This window comes from Pyricularia oryzae, chromosome 2 (genome assembly GCF_000002495.2).
Source record: "Pyricularia oryzae 70-15 chromosome 2, whole genome shotgun sequence".
Taxonomy (NCBI): Eukaryota; Fungi; Ascomycota; class Sordariomycetes; order Magnaporthales; family Pyriculariaceae; genus Pyricularia; species Pyricularia oryzae.
This window is the reverse complement of record NC_017850.1, coordinates 6,237,444-6,253,299: the sequence shown is the minus strand read 5'-3', so window position 1 is coordinate 6,253,299 and position 15,856 is coordinate 6,237,444. Positions and strand designations below refer to the sequence as shown.

The following is a 15,856-nucleotide window of genomic DNA, read 5'->3' as shown; positions in this document are numbered from 1 at the left end:
TGCCTTGTTTTTTAAACTTCACATCTTATTTGCCCCATCAGACGAATGGCTCCATGAGTCCATTGATTCTCGAGCCCTGATCGTTGCAGATCCAATCCTATTGAGTGCCATGGTGGCATTGCAGTAGCTGAGCAGGGTAGGTCGTATATACTTTACGGTCAGTTGCCGATATAATCTTAGTACGAACCATTTACCTTGTAAGTTAATTAAGGTACACCTTACCAAGAGATGAAAAAAAGCATATTGCAAGGTTGATATAATAGAAGCGATGCTCTTCATTTCTCCCGGTGTCAGGACCCCTTTCCCTCTCGCCCGCCCCTCATCCCTTTGTCAACTCAAAAAAACAGGTGGGTAGATGAGATCGCCTCGGTATCAGCCAAGATGAAGGTCTCTAGAATAATCATCCACCCCTTCGCCTCTCTGCTGGCGCAGGCTGTTCGATCAAGCGCCGAGCCCATCCCTTCTCTGAATGCCTGCACGAGTCTGTCCTGGGCGCTCCCCGGAAAGGTTTCGTACCGCAATTCGTCAGCGTTCGCCGTGTCCAACGACTACTGGTCTACACGACAGTCCGATGTGTCGCCGGAATGTTTTGCATACCCCGAGAGCACCGGCGACATTTCCGTCATGGTCAAGATCCTGGCCTCCATCTCGGCCCCCTTCACCGTCAAAAGCGGTGGTCACACGGCCCACCTGGGCTCGAACCTCCCCGGTGGCGTCACGATCGACCTCGCGCGCCTTAGCCAGGTGAAAGTCTCGTCCGATCGGGAAACGACCTCCGTCGGCCCCGGTGCTCGCTGGGTCCAAGTCGCCGCAACCCTTGACCCGATGGGACTTGCCGTGGTTGGCGGGCGCATGGGCGACGTTGGAGTGTCTGGCCTCATCTTGGGAGGTGGATTATCATACTTTTCAGGCAAGCGTGGTTGGGCATGCGACAATGTGCGTACTTACGAGGTGGTCTTGGTCTCTGGCGAGGTTATGGAAGCCTCGCCCGAGCAGAATCCTGACCTCTATTGGGCCTTGCGCGGTGGTGGAGGATCCAGCTTCGGCATTGTTTCCCGCTTCGACTTGGTCACTTTTGCCCAAGGCGACCTCTGGGGCCTCCAACAATACCATCCCCCGGCGGTCCGAGCCGAGCTCTTCTCGAACTATGTGGATCTTGTCCTGAACCGTCTTCCTTCAGACTCGGATGCGCACAACTTTTTGGTTTTCCTCGACAACCCGCTCATTGGCACCGAGATCGCCATAAACTACATGTACCACGCCACGCTTCCGGCAACCAGTGGTGCCATCCCTCCCGTCTTTGCCAAAACCGCCGCCGCCTCGAACGTGCTCAGGAACACGACACTGGTCGGCAACGTATCGACCCACTTCGCCTCTCTATCCGGCGACCCCAACGGAAGCCGCAGGGCCTGGACCAACATCGCCGTGCACCTCAAGGACGGGTCAGAGCAGCTGCTCGAAGAGATTTACACTATTGCGCAGGGCCACCGCTCGCGCGTAAAGGCGCTCGGCACCGAAACCAACGACAACTCCACCTGGGTCCTGTTCGGCCTGCATCCCATCACGACCAACGTGCTCGAGGCCATGCAGAAGAACGGCGGCAACGCCCTGGGCCTGCGGCTGGAGGATGGGCCCCTTTCGATTGTTCAAATCAACTCCGTCTGGGCGCGCCGTGACCTCGACCAGCGCGTACTGGCAAGCGCCGACAAGGCGATTGCCGAGATTCGCGCCCTCGCCGCCGAGAGGGGTGCAGGGTCTGACTTTGTCTACATGAACTATGCCGCCCAGAGTCAGGACGTCTTTGCCGGTTACGGCAAGGCAAATGAGGAGCGGCTGATCAACGTTGCGCAAAAGTACGACCCCAACGGCACTCTCAAAAGGTTGTGGAAAGGCTATTTCCAGATATAACGGGTTGAAATTTGTGTAACATGACTGCAAAACAATAACCTTGCGTTGTACAGCTGGTCCTAATTGTTGTATAAAGGGTCCGCATAGTACATGTGCTGTTGTCTGTGTTTTCCTCAGGCTTTATTAAACTATCTTATGACCAAAAGTTCCGTTGTTACATATAAGAGGCAAAACAACAGTAAAGATCTATCCGCAACATACTAGAACTAGACCCAGACTAGATTTAGACGAGCCAATCAAAACATTCTAACAGATCACGAGCACTCGCCCACTACAAACTATTGGGTCTGTCTATCTGGCCTATCTTGTCTAGAATAGGAATTAAAACAGAGCAGAAAGACAACTCAAGCATAACAAAAGGATGACAACTCGGTATAGACCATAGTAGCCAACAGGCGCCATCCCAGACTCTCTTTTTTGTACGACAAGCTTTCTTCCATATATCCGTCTTTTTCTTTTTTGTTCCAAGCTGATGTGCTTCTATAGGAGGAGCATAAGAAAGGTCGGGTTGTAAAACCAGTGAAAAGGAGAAGAGGACGATGCAACCCAAAATAATCTGAAAGCAATCCTGTGGTTTTGTTTTTTCTCGTGGAGGGAAGACAAAAAGAGTTTAAACGCCAGATGAGGGCAAAGAACAAGAGCAAAAATAAGAAACACCCAATTCCCTGAACAGAAAAGACAAAACCTAAACAAGGCCATCAAATACAAAAAAAAAAAAAAAAAAAAAAAAAAAAAAAAAAAAAAGAACAAGACCAAGAACCCCATTCAAGTACAATATGTATCATGTTTGCTTTCCATGCCTCTATCCATACCGCAATTCCTCTCAAGAAATAATCTATTATCTAGTTCCCCCGCCAGCCGCAAAATCTTTTGCCGGTGTATTCTTTAGTTGCTCTTGCCGCCCATCACAGCCGGCAGCGACTTCCAGGCCTCTTCGTCTGGTCGCTTCATGCGACCAAAGTCCTCATCCAGGTCCAGAATGATCTTGAGGGCGTTCCTGCTGCGCGCGAAGGGAGTCGAGTCGGCCTTCTTCTCCGAAAGCGTCGCGACCGTGGTGATGCCGCTGCCACCAGCGATTCCTGGGTGCAGCTGGTCCTGGCTCGCCGACTTGCTGCCCGGGTACGGGATGGCCGTCTGCAGGATCTCGTACGCAGTAAGGGTGAACCCAAATTGAGGCGACGACCGGAAGATTCGGGCCAGTCCGCCCTTGAAGAAGGCCCGGGGTCCCTCCTCCTTCATGATGGTCGTCGCTGCGTGCCTCAGACCAGTGTAGCTCGTCTCGCCCTTGCGCTGCTCCACCTGCAGTCGCGTCTTGATCACATCGAACGGCGTCGTCAAGTACGCAGCAGGCATACCGGCGATGGCACCGGAAAGGAGCAACTGCAGGACGCCGAGCTTCTTGGTCGGCGACTCGCCAAAGACGTCCTTCTTCAAGTGGCTATATGCCGGGAAGTAAATGGCCGAGAAGGGAACGTCACGGAGCAGGCAGGCTGAGGCACCCTTGTAGAGACCGACGAGACCCAGGTTTCGGACGATCCACATGGCCGACCGCTTGGGTGCACCCTCTACTGTCTTGGCGACCTCGCCCTGCACCTGAAGTCGGATCTTGACGATCTCGAGAGGGTTCGTAAAGACCTGAACAAAAGCAGAGGTGGTTAGCAAGTCACACGATACATTCAAAGCCCTTGCATGGACCAAACACGTCATGCGGAGATGGCGTTTAAACTTACAACTTGACAGGCCCCAGCCGTACCACCAGCTAAGATTTCGCTAGGGAGACCAATCTTGCCGTTCTTGTCCGTCGTCCAGCCGCGCACCAAGTCGTTCACAGTGAGCTTGATGGCCTTTTCTGGCGCCACACCCACAAGCTGGGGAAGGACACCCGAGTAAAGACCGAGGAAACCCTCGTTGCGCACCACCTTTTGGAAACAGTCGATTGAGTTCTTGTACAGCCGCTCACCGGGACGGACGCCGCGCTGGTTCTGCATCCTCGTCTTGACAAGGTCGATGGGGTAAACCATGAACGCACCAAATGCGCCGGCAACGCTGCCTAGCGCAAAGTTGTAAGCCGACTCCATGGCGTTGCCGAGGAACTTTGAGGCCGTGGACTGGCCGACCGCGGCCGCCAGCTTCGGCGCCAGGTCGTCAGAGTCGAGATTCCTCCATGAAGGATCGAGCACTTTGGCAAAGTCCCGCAGGCCCAGGCGGCCAGAGGGCTCGTCGAGGCTGGCGAAGTGGAAAAGGATGTCTGCCTCCATAGGCGTAAAGAGCGAGAAGCGGGTGATCTTGGCGGCCTGGTTGAGGAACTCGGCCCTAGTGATCTTTCCGTCGGTGCTCTTTGCGCAAGCTCGCCTGACGATGAGCTCGACCAGGTCCATCTCCTTGATCATGTTCTGGAAGGCGCGCACGTTGGCGTACGACACCTTGCTGCCCTGCGAGATGTTGCACAGGGTGCCCAGGTGGAGGAGGACATGGTCGGACAATTTATGCTTGGAGGTTTCCAGGATGATTCGCTCAAACTCCTCGGGCTCGATGTAGCCATCGCCGTCCTTGTCGAAGATCTGGAAGGCTTGCCTGATCCTCTCGCCTTGCAGGCCACGGAGCATCTGAGAGAACTGCTGGTAGTCCATGTTGTGGCGCTTCTTCTTGTCGCCGATGTATAGCTTCGCCCATTCGCAGTCCCAGTTGAAGGGTATGGTGTGCTCGCCCTTGTTGAGCTCGTACAGCCTCCTGAAGTCTTCATATTTGACGGTTCCCAGGCGCTCGACATCGAAGAGACGGAATGCAATCTCGTACTCGGCATCTGGCTTGCTGAGGATGTTCTCGAAGTATGCCCAGTCCGAGAGGGTCACTTTGCCCGAGCCTTTGCGATCGGCGACCCTGAATAGGATTGAGTACTGCTCGCGTTGGATCTTGTGCTGAAATAGAGGTTGTACGATTCGTGGTCAGCAGCAGGGTCAGGGAGTGATGGCAGAGGTGCACATGTGCCTCTGGGTTCCTCAACGCTTACATAGTCCTCTTCGGCAGGCGCAACGGCGTTTATGAACTCTTCAGGGCCCATTGCCAGTTCGCCCGATGCATCACTGACGGCATACTTGGTGAAGCGCGCCTTGGTCTGGGCCGAAAGCTTGGCCGGCTCTTCAGTAGAACCAATCAATGTCTCCTTGACCGCCTCCTTGACCGCCGATGCCTTTGCCGCCGCCATCTTGACCCTTGCGTTTGCTGCGCACTATCTTACTGGTGAAGCCAGTGTATATGTAGATGGCTGATTGTTCGTTTGAGGGTCTGGAGCCTACAAGTTGCACCGCGAGCAACCTGTTCGAACTTGTCTATGTGTACGGTTGTGGATTGGACAACTGAAGCTAAGGAAGGACAAGACACGTCACGAGATTCCACTGTAAAAGCCAATTGTGATACAATCTCGACCTTTGAACGTGCCCGGAACTGAAGAAACGCGTATGGGTTTTTTTTTTCGAGTCACTCCAGACGAAGGTAGAGATAGCAAGAGCTCAAAGAGGGGCGTTTGCTGTGGATGCTTAGCAGCTGGCGCTGGGGATGGTCGATTCTCCGGGATCGGTGGACGCGAACGAGGGCGAAAAAAAAAATCTCACAGAAAAAAGTCTCTACCGAGCAACCAAGTACTTAGTAAGGCGGATGACCAACGAAACGATTAAAACTAGCGAATAGGATTCAAAATGACAATAACTTTGATCTGCGCGCGCGCTCCCACAGTCTAACAGGAGGTCTATTTTCAATTTTAATGATATGGAATCGGATGCGACTGGTGTTGTTGATCATCAATTTCTTCTTTTTCTCTGATAATCTATTGCTACTTTTTTTTTTCTTCCTCGATCGGATGCTCCAGCCGGCTGCGGTGCATCTAGGAGCAGCGTCCGACCCCGTCCAAAGAAAATCCGGTAAAACAAACAGGGGTCTGCATGACTTGTCAGGCACACGCTGGCAAAAAAGTGTCGGTTTTTTTAGTCTGCAGCCCTCTTGCAACGCTAGGCGCGGCCGCGGCACTGCACAACTAAGGAAGTACCAGATTGCAGAGCAACTGTAGGTAGTATTAATCTTGGCGCCGTTTGCGCTTCGACGCAACCTCGATGTGTTGTTTGTATTCGACACAACCTTCGGGTTTGCCATCGATTCTTACCTGCTACATAGAATGACAGGCACGTGGGTGATTTTGCACACTCGCGAACTTGTGGATTGGCTATCAAAAACCAATGTCGGTTCCTTCAACTTCCTTGTCGCCCCAAATATCCCGAATTCCCGACGACCAGCAAGCACTTCAGGAGGTTCCTCGCTGGAACCTTACCTACCGTAACAAAGAGGTAAGGTATGTACATACACGATCGTGCCGAAACCGGTTTAGGCTTTGCGACCGTTTGCGCGCCAATGGGGGCCCGACTTGGGAGTGGAAGTGGACCCGGGGGCGGGGCCGCAACATCCAGCTCGAGCATGCGTCAGGGGTTCATTCCAACGGCGGGAGATGCCGGCAGAACAACAGTTAACCTTGTTGCTTGCTTCGAAATATTTTAGGTTGGCGGCTTTCAAGGCTCTACGTGGTATTGACCAGTCCCATCGTTTGCCTTTGCTATTATCGGGATGTTAAGGAGAACATCGGCATGGAGTGCGACGGGATGCGTAGTCTAAATATGTCTACTACTAAGACTCGGCTAATTCTTGCCGAGGTTGAACTTGACTATTTATGGATTCAGGCCAACTCACATATAACCACATGAACTTGATATATTATTGTCAAAGCATCTTTTTTTTTCTTTTCTACCGCAAGTTTCTTGTCAGTGGTTATTGACTTGCCTATGCGTGATATGAAACTGCGTAAAGAGGCTGCATTATGAATAAAAAATCTGCAGCTCTGGTTCATCGATTGCTCAGTACAAGTTTTCAAAGCCAATTATTTGACTAAGTATTGCTACTACTGTAACATTCAGTAAATATGTATGGAACATAACCATAGATATAGACACAAATGAGAAAAAAAAAATCATATTCAAGTCCGTAGCCTACATCTACAAGTATTTACAATGCTTCGGGACCCAATGTGTGTATTTTATATGCATTATTTTGCATTTATTCTACGCGGTCCATCAATTATTGATCATACGTATTACCTTTCCCGGTATGGTAAAAGATGTCAAGTCAAGGTAAGAGTTGATCGAACTTTACAGATCAGATCAGGATTGCCAGTGAACTACATACACTCCAGGAAAAAGAAGTATGGCTTGAGCTAAAAATTGGTAGGAGAAATGGTTTTGTCCCATGCTCATTGGTACCCGTATAAGGCAAGAGGAAAGTAAGTAACACTCCAGCACAACGCAGCAGCCATTTCATCAACTGTATTCTTCATGGCCCTTGTTTTAGCCCCAATTATGCTTTTGTCTTTTTTTTTTGCTTGCTTTCTTAGCTCCTGGCCGTCTCCAGACCGATCCGGCTCGAGAAATGCCTTCTTTTCCAAATAAAACAAGTCAATCCCAAAGTCTAATAACAACAAGGCATAGTTCTAGCAGAAGCCCAAACGCCCATATGAGGACCAAACATCTGCTCTCAACCATTAAGATTCCATGCCATGCTCTCCGTCACTTTCAAGTTCGCAAAGTAAGAAAATCTGCACAGACAGGCGAGATGAAAAACGTCAACCGGCAATTAGAAATAGATTAAAAGCACACCAAAAATATGCTCAAGAAAATAAATTTATCGTCATGTTCTCATGTCAGCCGTCATTTAGTAGTGAAACGTAAGAGGTAAAACAATAGCACGACCAAAAGGCAAACAAAAACAAAGAATCAAGAGAATACTGTTTTCTCTCGCTCTTGATCCGGGACAAAGTCTCCCAAAAGAAATGCCACCCCGGGTCGAGGGTGGCAAGGAGATGATAAGTATCAGTAACAAAACAATGACGCCGTACTCCTTCCAATACTGGTGATCTGGTTGAAGAAAAAAATGTTGTGGGTTGGAACTTCGAAGGTGATCGTCGGCATGCTTGAAGTGTAAGCTGGCAGATGACCCCTTGGGCTCGAAATTATGTACGTGAATACGAGTAGTTGGTGTTGTTGATCGCGTCGGGATGGTGTTATGCTTGCGTCGCGGTGGCCATCATGCGTCCCACTTCCATTGAAGAGAAGTTCCTGCATGAGGCAATGGTCTCTGCGAAGCAGTTTGCGTCCAAAACGAATGGCTGCTGGATGGGGAAAGGCGGCGTCCAGCCGCGCGCGATGGCCCTCTGGACAAACGTTGACGCACCCTTATAGCGGCGGTCGCAGTACTTTTCAAACACGGCTTGATGGTGCTTCTCGGGGTACTGGCAGCAGTCAAATAGCAACGCCACCAGTGGCCTGAGCTGAGACCAGGTGTAGCCCGACCAGTAGGTGTGGGCCTGTGACTTTGGGGTTGTTAGTACGGTGCTGATATCACGCGGGCTGCAGCAGACAAGTAGACTTGATAACCTACCCAGTCACCCTTCTCAAGAATCATTCGAGAGAGGCAGTGTGCTCCAGCTGCCAGGAAGCTTGGCGGGCAGCCAACAAATCTCTCGTCCATGATAGTAACTTCGAGGAAGTACTTCGCCAGAGTCCTGGTCTCCAGGTCGTAGTCATCGGCCTTGCTGATTCGGCGCAAGAAGCTCATGGGACCGGGCCACCCAAGCTCGAATTGTAACATGCTGAGCATAAAACGCTCAGCCTTGAGAATCTCATCGGCAGAGAAGCCGTTGTCGACCATGAATATTATCTCATTGACCGAGGGGCAGTTGATCTCCTCGTACTTGGCCGCGATGAATATGGCCGTGGCTCCGACAAGTTGCAACTTGGCAACGGAAACGACCTTCTGTGACAGGAACCGGTCGATGTAGTTGACACATAGGAAGAGAGTTTCGGGGAGGAGCGTGAATCGGTGGTGAACCTGAACGACCCAATCGATCAGGACTGAGCGCATGGACCACTGTATCTCTGTTTGGATGTCCATGTAGTGAGGGTCGGGAGTCATACGGGTCTAAGACATATGATGTTAGTCAAGGTGGCCCAGGTAAATTCGTTTGTGCGAAAAAGACCATGCTGCGTTTCGGACAGTCATACCTCGAGCTCGCGCATGTACTCAAAGATCTCTTCTCCATACTCTGCCACCATGCTGACATCCCATTGCTCCTCTTCGATTTCTTCAATAGTCCTCGACTCCTCGACGATTGCTTTGGCCTGCTCCAGTTCCTGTTGCACTCTGGCCGTTGCCTTGGGGGCCAGGAGTTCAGTGAGCCCCCCCGTGGTGTTTTCGCCATGGGATCGGTAAGAATGGGCAGTGGTATAACCTTGCTCGTCATCCATATCGCCGTCCTCCTCCTCCCACCCGTCTTCGGACTCGAATGCGGTTGGCGGTGCTGGGACGTGCTCCTCCAAGGGGTAGTCATCTATAGCATCATGCGAGATAATCTCAATGTTTGGCTCCTCCATGTAGTCACCTAGTATGTTGATTGGAACGCCCCTTGACCCATTGATGTCGGCAATCTCTTCCAACGCATCCTCATATGGTGGATCTTGGGCCTCTTCCGCCAGAGCTGACGAGATCAAGCTCGCCACCTCGGCGAACTGTCTGCTAAGAGTTCGGCGGAGGACGGGCTGATTCGGCTTAAGTTGAGGCTGGCTTTTGTAATGGCGGGGATTCTTGATTATGTCGGGCTTTGGGAGTATTACTGGGTGATCAGCAATCATATGCTGATTCGGCTCGGGCAGGAGTTGTGCAGCAGTCGTGTCTTGGTATACGAAAGTGGTCTTCTTGGTCACTTGAGGCTTAGTGAGTACATCGGCCGTGGCCTTGCGAAGTGCAGCGCCGTGGGTATCAGCTGCGGATGGCTGCTGGTGCAGCATCGCGTAGCTTTTACTCGATCGTTGTGCAGGCTTTTGCAAAGCTGCTGGTTTACCAGAGTTCTCCTTGCCCACATGGGAAACCACTGGAGCCATGGATGCCTTCTTTGAGGGCAGATCCTGAGCTGCGCTCTTGGCGTTCGTGTTCATCTCGCCGAAGACAGCTCGCTTTGGTGCAACGTTGAGACCACCTGCCGGGAACGCAGTAGCTGGGTTGTAGATGGTCTTCAGATTCCCGGCCGACTTATGACGCTGATGCAAAACTTGTTTGACCGGTGCAATGTTCTCGTTGCCAGACGGCTGGAGGGCTCCAGCACGGGAGGGACGTTGTGGCTAAAGTTGAGAAACATTGATATCAGTTTGAGTCCTTTGTGACGATCGACTGGGTGTCATCTGAACTGCGGTTGTGAAGACTTTGCAAATATCTGAAAAATACGCGCCAAGCTATACATAAACATATAACAAAAGAGCTGCGCTTACCCTTGCGTCCATGATCGCGAAGTTCGACTACTAAACAAGTAATCCTAAAGTTGTGCCTGAAACTCAAATAGGCCGAGAGTTCGGCGGTTAAAAGGTAAGCAGACCACGAGGATCGCTTCGCCTAACAATCGAATTTATCCCCAGTGGGATTAGGTGAAGGCGAGCGTAGATTGCTGAAAATGCAGATTGAAGGCGGGATCGTCCTGTGGCCAGATCAATTTGCCGGGTGCAAGAATTTTTTTTCTGGCTGGAGCTGGAGCTGAGTGGGCGTCGTCTGGGGGAGATGAGCTTGCGGAACAGCCCGGTGATGGAGGACAACAAACTTGGCAATTAGTGAGGAAGATGATAATTGGTACAATCAGGAACAACACTGCATCGCAAACATGTGTTGTAAAGGACGAGAATACACGTCGGGATTGCCTTGATATTGGGTTGACGACCAGTTTTTGTTTGTTTCTCCCTGCACTCGCCCTTTTCCTGTGCATAGAATCGGGAAAGGAGACTGTTGTTTTTTAATCTCGCTCCAATGTTTGTTGACATTGGAACGGGTGCGGCGCGCACGGCTCTCGCACATGTCTGGGCGCTCCGTCGCCATGGGCATTGATCAAGTTCCCCACTCGACCCGCAGCTACCCTGTACCTCAAAAACTTGTGTATGACGTAGACAGGAACGTTGTCGCGTCTCCCGGCGACAGTCTTTTTGGAGGTTGACTTACATTATAGCTTTTCAACCGTTTCTGGTCTACTGAACTCGCTGATTTTGCCTTTCAACTGGCCTTATCAAACTATTTACGTGCGTTAGCTCTCTGCACGTATGTTTCTGCGTTGTAAATCTCCATTTTTCGTTTCGCTTATGTCGCCGCGACCGCCAAGAACAGCACTGACACGCAGTCACGTGTTAATATCTCCGTCTACGAGACGAGGGGCATCCTATGCGACGGGTCGAGAAAACGCAGGAGCGAAAGCGATTCGACACCAATTCAACCATGAGGAAAGCCCACGCAAACAAGAGCCAATCCCAATAAATTGCTTGCTCACTTCTGTTGCCACAGATGAATTCGCGCCCATCGTGACTAACTTCTTGGTTCTTCGGTGGAATGCCTTTCTAGACCTTACTTTCTTACTCCAGAGATTCGGGGCGAAGCTGGGATTTGAGTGGGCTGAGGCGAGCACGATCACCCACTTTGTTTCGAAGACGACCAATTTCTGTCCAGTAAAACCGCGGGCAAGACTTCTGAGGCACCCATCCCATCTGTTCTGGAAAGAGAAACACGCCGACAGCTCCCCCGCGAGCATTGTTCAAGGTAAGGGACCTAGGTGAGGTAGCCTTCTGCCCTGGCGAATGCGCATTGCTTCCCTGGAGTGCGGCTCTGTTAATGTCGCAACTGCCATTTGCGCGCATCATTCACAGAGAGGCTCAAATTCCAGGATTGAGCATCCTTTGTCCGTCCAACGGTGCCGTCGGAGCTTCTTGACGTGGCCGATGTGTTTGATCAAGAAAGGCAATGGCGGAATTGATAGGTTGCGACACGCTTACTCGTCAATCTTATGATGAGCTAGCATCTCCACCTTGGAGACGTTGCGACAGCACGCTCTGAACTCGACCGGTCGCAAATCGCGACAGTTCTACAATCCACCCAGGCTTTCCGGAATCCGGGGTCTGGCATCAGCGAGCGACATGATGGAGTCCAAACCTTGGGACGGGAGCTCGAAACCCTATCCTTAGTCTTGATCACTCCCAATGTCAATCGGTATCGGTGGCATAACGCTTTGTCTTGGTCATGGTCACGACTGCATTTGGGTCTTCCTTGTCTGTGTTTAGAGTGGCCCCCGTGCGTCTTTTGCGCTCAGCCCTCCTAGATCAGCCATTTCGCATGAGCCTTGTTGATCTTCAGAGATAAATCTCAATAAGGTAACGGAAATTCCAGGCCGGATTTTCTCGGCAGTACCAGACGGGTAAATCAGAGTCGCCGGTAGTTTCTGGTCATACATATATTATTTACCTGTGGGCCCCGTGCCGAAACCATCATCTGTCAATGTTTAGCAAAAAAGACTGGGGAACCACGGAAGCCCCGGCGTGGACTTTTCTTCTTATCCTTCAGGAGCAGAGCGAAAAAAAAAAAAAAAAAAAAAAAAAACTGCGCTGGCTTCCGGTCACCAGGCTTGCGCGCGCGCGCAAGTCGCAATCTACCGTGGAACTCAGCAGAGCGGTGTACTTCGAATGGCCGTCCCGACTCCAAGCAACCCTGTCTGTATTGGGCGCAAATGCATGGAGCATGCTTTTTTAAAAATCCAGCATTCACTCAAGGTGGCTCGATGTGACCAGTTAGTATCAACCAAAAGATAAGCCGATGACTAGGTACTTACGGATAGTTAGGCGAAGGACGATCCGATGAGGGATGATGATTTGCGCATGGCATGACATATTTATTAACCTTTGGGTTTTTCTTCCTCGTTTTCTCTACCAATTTGAAACCTGGCAAGCCCATGCATAATAACAAAATACGGAGTCTCTTCCGCGTCTAGAACTAGAGACTCAGATAAAGGTTACAGGGGCGAACCGCCCAAACCGACAAGATTCGATTTGCGCTTGTGCTTCTATTGGTGAACAAGAGCCGGGCCTCGCTAAGCGGGAAATATCCCAGTGTGGCTCGCGCACCACCAGTTACTTACTGTACATGAATTCGGCTGGACCGGACTCATGCACCGCCAGGAACAGAGAGCACCGTTGAGGAGGTACCCTTTTATTTTACGCATCGCAAAACCTGTCCACCTTACATAATTACCTACTTGTGTGGTTAACTGATGCAGGCACGGCGCAAGGCCACCGGAAACTTTGCATTCGGTTGTTGATCTTGGGTGGCATGCTCCTCTGTTCCATCTGATCCGGAATTAACTTGTTTGTATAAGGAGCAAGAGCAAGAACCATTATTGACGGGTTCCTGACCGTTAATGAAACCCACTCGCAGGAAATCCCCCCTGTAACCCAACACAGACGTGGAACCGAGATAATTCAGGACAAAATCAAATCAAATACGTAGTAACATAGACCGAAAAAAAATAAGAATAAAGTGCATTTCCGGTCACTTTAGAACTAGAGTAGTCTAGACCTAGTACTGAAGCAGCTGCCATAGTCGCGAGCGCGTCCACTGAAGGAACTAACAAACAAAGAAAACGACAACTAATTTGGTCCGGCGCAAAGGAACTTGGATGACGGGAAAGCATCCAGGGGAAGGGAGCTACCGCCACCGCCATCGCCAGCCGGATGAGACGTTTGAACTACATCGAGTACCAATCCCGTTCAATCTGCCTGCCTGGTCGAACAGCTGTGAGGCACAACACTTATCGCCAAGCTGGCGCGCATGAAAATCTCTTACCCAGCGCAAATGATATCGGACTTGCGGTTCCTCCCATTCCTGTCGCAACTCGATTGACTCTTTTCCATTTGGTGACTCTCACTTGTCCGATCCTTCACCGTCTAGGCATGATCCCTGTACCACACCATCTTTTGCGACCTTTTGAAGCGCTCCACGTCATTGGCTTGGTGGATCCCATGCGACCAGGGAGGATAAACCTGAAGAGAGATCAATGGGACGAAGTGGACCAATCGAGTCGTCAATCCCTCATGGCGCGTCCATTCACATACGAAATTGGGAAATATTTGTCGCTTCGGGAGGATACCTTAGGGGTCGCGAATGTTGGCCGCAGCGAGCGTTCTTGTCGTTGAGAGGCGGTCACGGAAGCCAGACTTTTTTGTTGTTGTTGTCGAAATTGTAACGGCCAGAAACAGTGACCGATCGGGAGGTGCGGGCCAATTTGTTTAACTCCCATCCAACCATCATCAAGCTCACCAATTTTAGGTGTACTAGGACGGGCCTCAGAATGGCCCTTGCAAGCAAAAGATTCGTTCCCATTGAGGGGAGAGAAACCCCCAATCGAAACTTGTGTACCGTACCGGAGTAGTCAACGAGGAAAAGAAAAGAAAAAGAAAATATTTGCATTGTCGATGACCTTTACGTTGTTTATCCGTAATACGTATATTCTCCGCAACGTGGGAACCTGTTGATTTTCTTGGCCCCTCTATTGTTTGTGCTGAGGCCTTTATCTGGGTGGTGGCGGTGGTCGAAGTGGCCCGGCGCACCACAAGGCAACTCTAAAAAAAGTGAGCAAGCAAGCTATCGAGGCATGGAACGGCAATCCATGGCACCGCCTGTCGCTTTCACACACTGCGCGGCGTCAAGCTACCTCCAGCTTTCCCCCGCTTCCCATTGGGGCATTGCGCGAGCAATGGTTGACACGAGCCGATGTTGTATACAACAACTGAAAGAGGCATGGTCAAAAGTCCATCTTTGGGTTCGCGCATGACCTGCTTTCGAAAGAAAGTTCCCTCACACAGGAACTGGCAAGCAGCTTTGTTATCAATGGTTCGAGGCAGGCATGACTTGCACAATGAGAGCATGGGAGTCTTGGAATTTCCGTTAGCGAACGTTGCAAGGCCCGCTGCCAAAACCGTATGCGCCTCAACCAGCCAGCACTGAACAATTACCGCCATACTGGAGACAATCAAGAGAAACCACGCTGAAAGAAAGAAGTAAATTTCAACAAGTACGGAGTAACGAAGAAAAAAAAAAACAGAGTAAAAGAAAACGCCAGCGCTAGTACGCCTAATTAGTACTGGGGGGCGCTGATTTCACTGAGGCGCCGGAGCGTTCGCAGATGCGCAAGCTCCAGCAGTCACATCTTTGATCCATGTGGAACACGGTCGACCAGTAATTAGTAACCACTAAAAATGATACCCGCTTTTGTTTCCTCTTCGCGAGTTGCTTCAGGTCGAACCGTAGGCGGCGGTCGGAGGAACAGGGTCATACAGATCGAGGTTGTTGTTCTTCTTTCTTGTTTGTTTATGTTCAACGCGCTCATGTAGCTCACACAGAAATGCAGACCAGCCCAAACTACGACCACGGCTGTCTGGGCTGGACCAAAGGGAGCCCAGAATGCACAATGATGCTTCGGTCAGACGATCGCAGTGCCAACAAAGTCGCTGGTCCCGGAGTGGAGTAGGTGGATTCCAACGGCACTGGTCCAGACATCCACTCAAGCTCGGGCTGGGGTCGGGGTCTGATGTTATGTGTGTGTGTGTGTGTGTGTTTGTGTGTGTGCGCGCGGGCGCCAGTTTCTTGCGATTATGCGCGCATAGAGAAAAAAAATCAGAAATAGAAGAAACCTATTTGGTGTGTGCTTACTGGGAATATTCACATTTTTGCATCCTGTCGTTTGAGTTCAAATCCAAGTAAAAGCAGAGACTGAATCTCGCTGCACAAATATGGTTTAGGAATGGATTTCACCCTAGAGCCAGTACATTGGCAAGTGCACGATATATGTTACCTCGCCTTCCCAATTCGCTTGTCCAGGCTTGGCTCCGCAGGGTGCGCGGCATGTAGTGTATGGATGTTTCAACATCCAGTTCCGAGAGAGACACTCGAAAGTCTTGTAAAATGACTGAAGAAGTGTGGCGCTTTCTTTTTCTTCTATTTGGTGCTGAGTGTATACGGTATATATGACAATGGTAGTAGTAATTAAACATATCCTCCT

General features: G+C 50.7%; 5 protein-coding genes across 5 annotated transcripts; 2 read left to right on the top strand and 3 right to left on the bottom strand.

Annotated features, from left to right (window-relative positions):
* The first annotated feature begins 11 nt into the window (after window positions 1-11).
* MGG_07067 (FAD binding domain-containing protein) lies at window positions 12-2,164 on the top strand. The gene has a single exon (XM_003715201.1). It carries the CDS (start codon window positions 382-384, stop codon window positions 1,906-1,908), a length of 1,527 nt encoding a protein of 508 aa, XP_003715249.1. The 5' UTR covers window positions 12-381; the 3' UTR covers window positions 1,909-2,164.
* A 486-nt stretch (window positions 2,165-2,650) lies between these two features.
* MGG_07066 (calcium-binding mitochondrial carrier protein Aralar1) lies at window positions 2,651-5,726 on the bottom strand. Its single transcript, XM_003715200.1, has 3 exons — window positions 4,919-5,726; window positions 3,639-4,826; window positions 2,651-3,543 (listed from the first exon to the last, which is right to left on the bottom strand). The coding sequence occupies exons 1-3, from the start codon at window positions 5,111-5,113 to the stop codon at window positions 2,794-2,796; spliced, it is 2,133 nt and encodes a 710-aa protein (XP_003715248.1). The 5' UTR covers window positions 5,114-5,726; the 3' UTR covers window positions 2,651-2,793.
* On the top strand, window positions 5,668-6,526 carry MGG_15847 (uncharacterized protein; the record flags this gene model as incomplete). The annotated part of the gene is made up of 3 exons (XM_003715199.1): window positions 5,668-5,967; window positions 6,076-6,250; window positions 6,454-6,526. The coding sequence occupies exons 2-3, from the start codon at window positions 6,138-6,140 to the stop codon at window positions 6,524-6,526; spliced, it is 186 nt and encodes a 61-aa protein (XP_003715247.1). The 5' UTR covers window positions 5,668-5,967; window positions 6,076-6,137.
* Window positions 6,527-7,103: 577 nt separating this feature from the next.
* MGG_07065 (G2/mitotic-specific cyclin-B) lies at window positions 7,104-10,751 on the bottom strand. Its single transcript, XM_003715198.1, has 4 exons — window positions 10,266-10,751; window positions 9,006-10,118; window positions 8,383-8,922; window positions 7,104-8,314 (listed from the first exon to the last, which is right to left on the bottom strand). Exons 1-4 carry the CDS (start codon window positions 10,275-10,277, stop codon window positions 8,006-8,008), a joined length of 1,974 nt encoding a protein of 657 aa, XP_003715246.1. The 5' UTR covers window positions 10,278-10,751; the 3' UTR covers window positions 7,104-8,005.
* A 443-nt stretch (window positions 10,752-11,194) lies between these two features.
* On the bottom strand, window positions 11,195-11,560 carry MGG_15846 (uncharacterized protein; the record flags this gene model as incomplete). The annotated part of the gene is made up of 1 exon (XM_003715197.1): window positions 11,195-11,560. One exon carries the CDS (start codon window positions 11,558-11,560, stop codon window positions 11,195-11,197), a length of 366 nt encoding a protein of 121 aa, XP_003715245.1.
* Window positions 11,561-15,856: the final 4,296 nt, after the last annotated feature.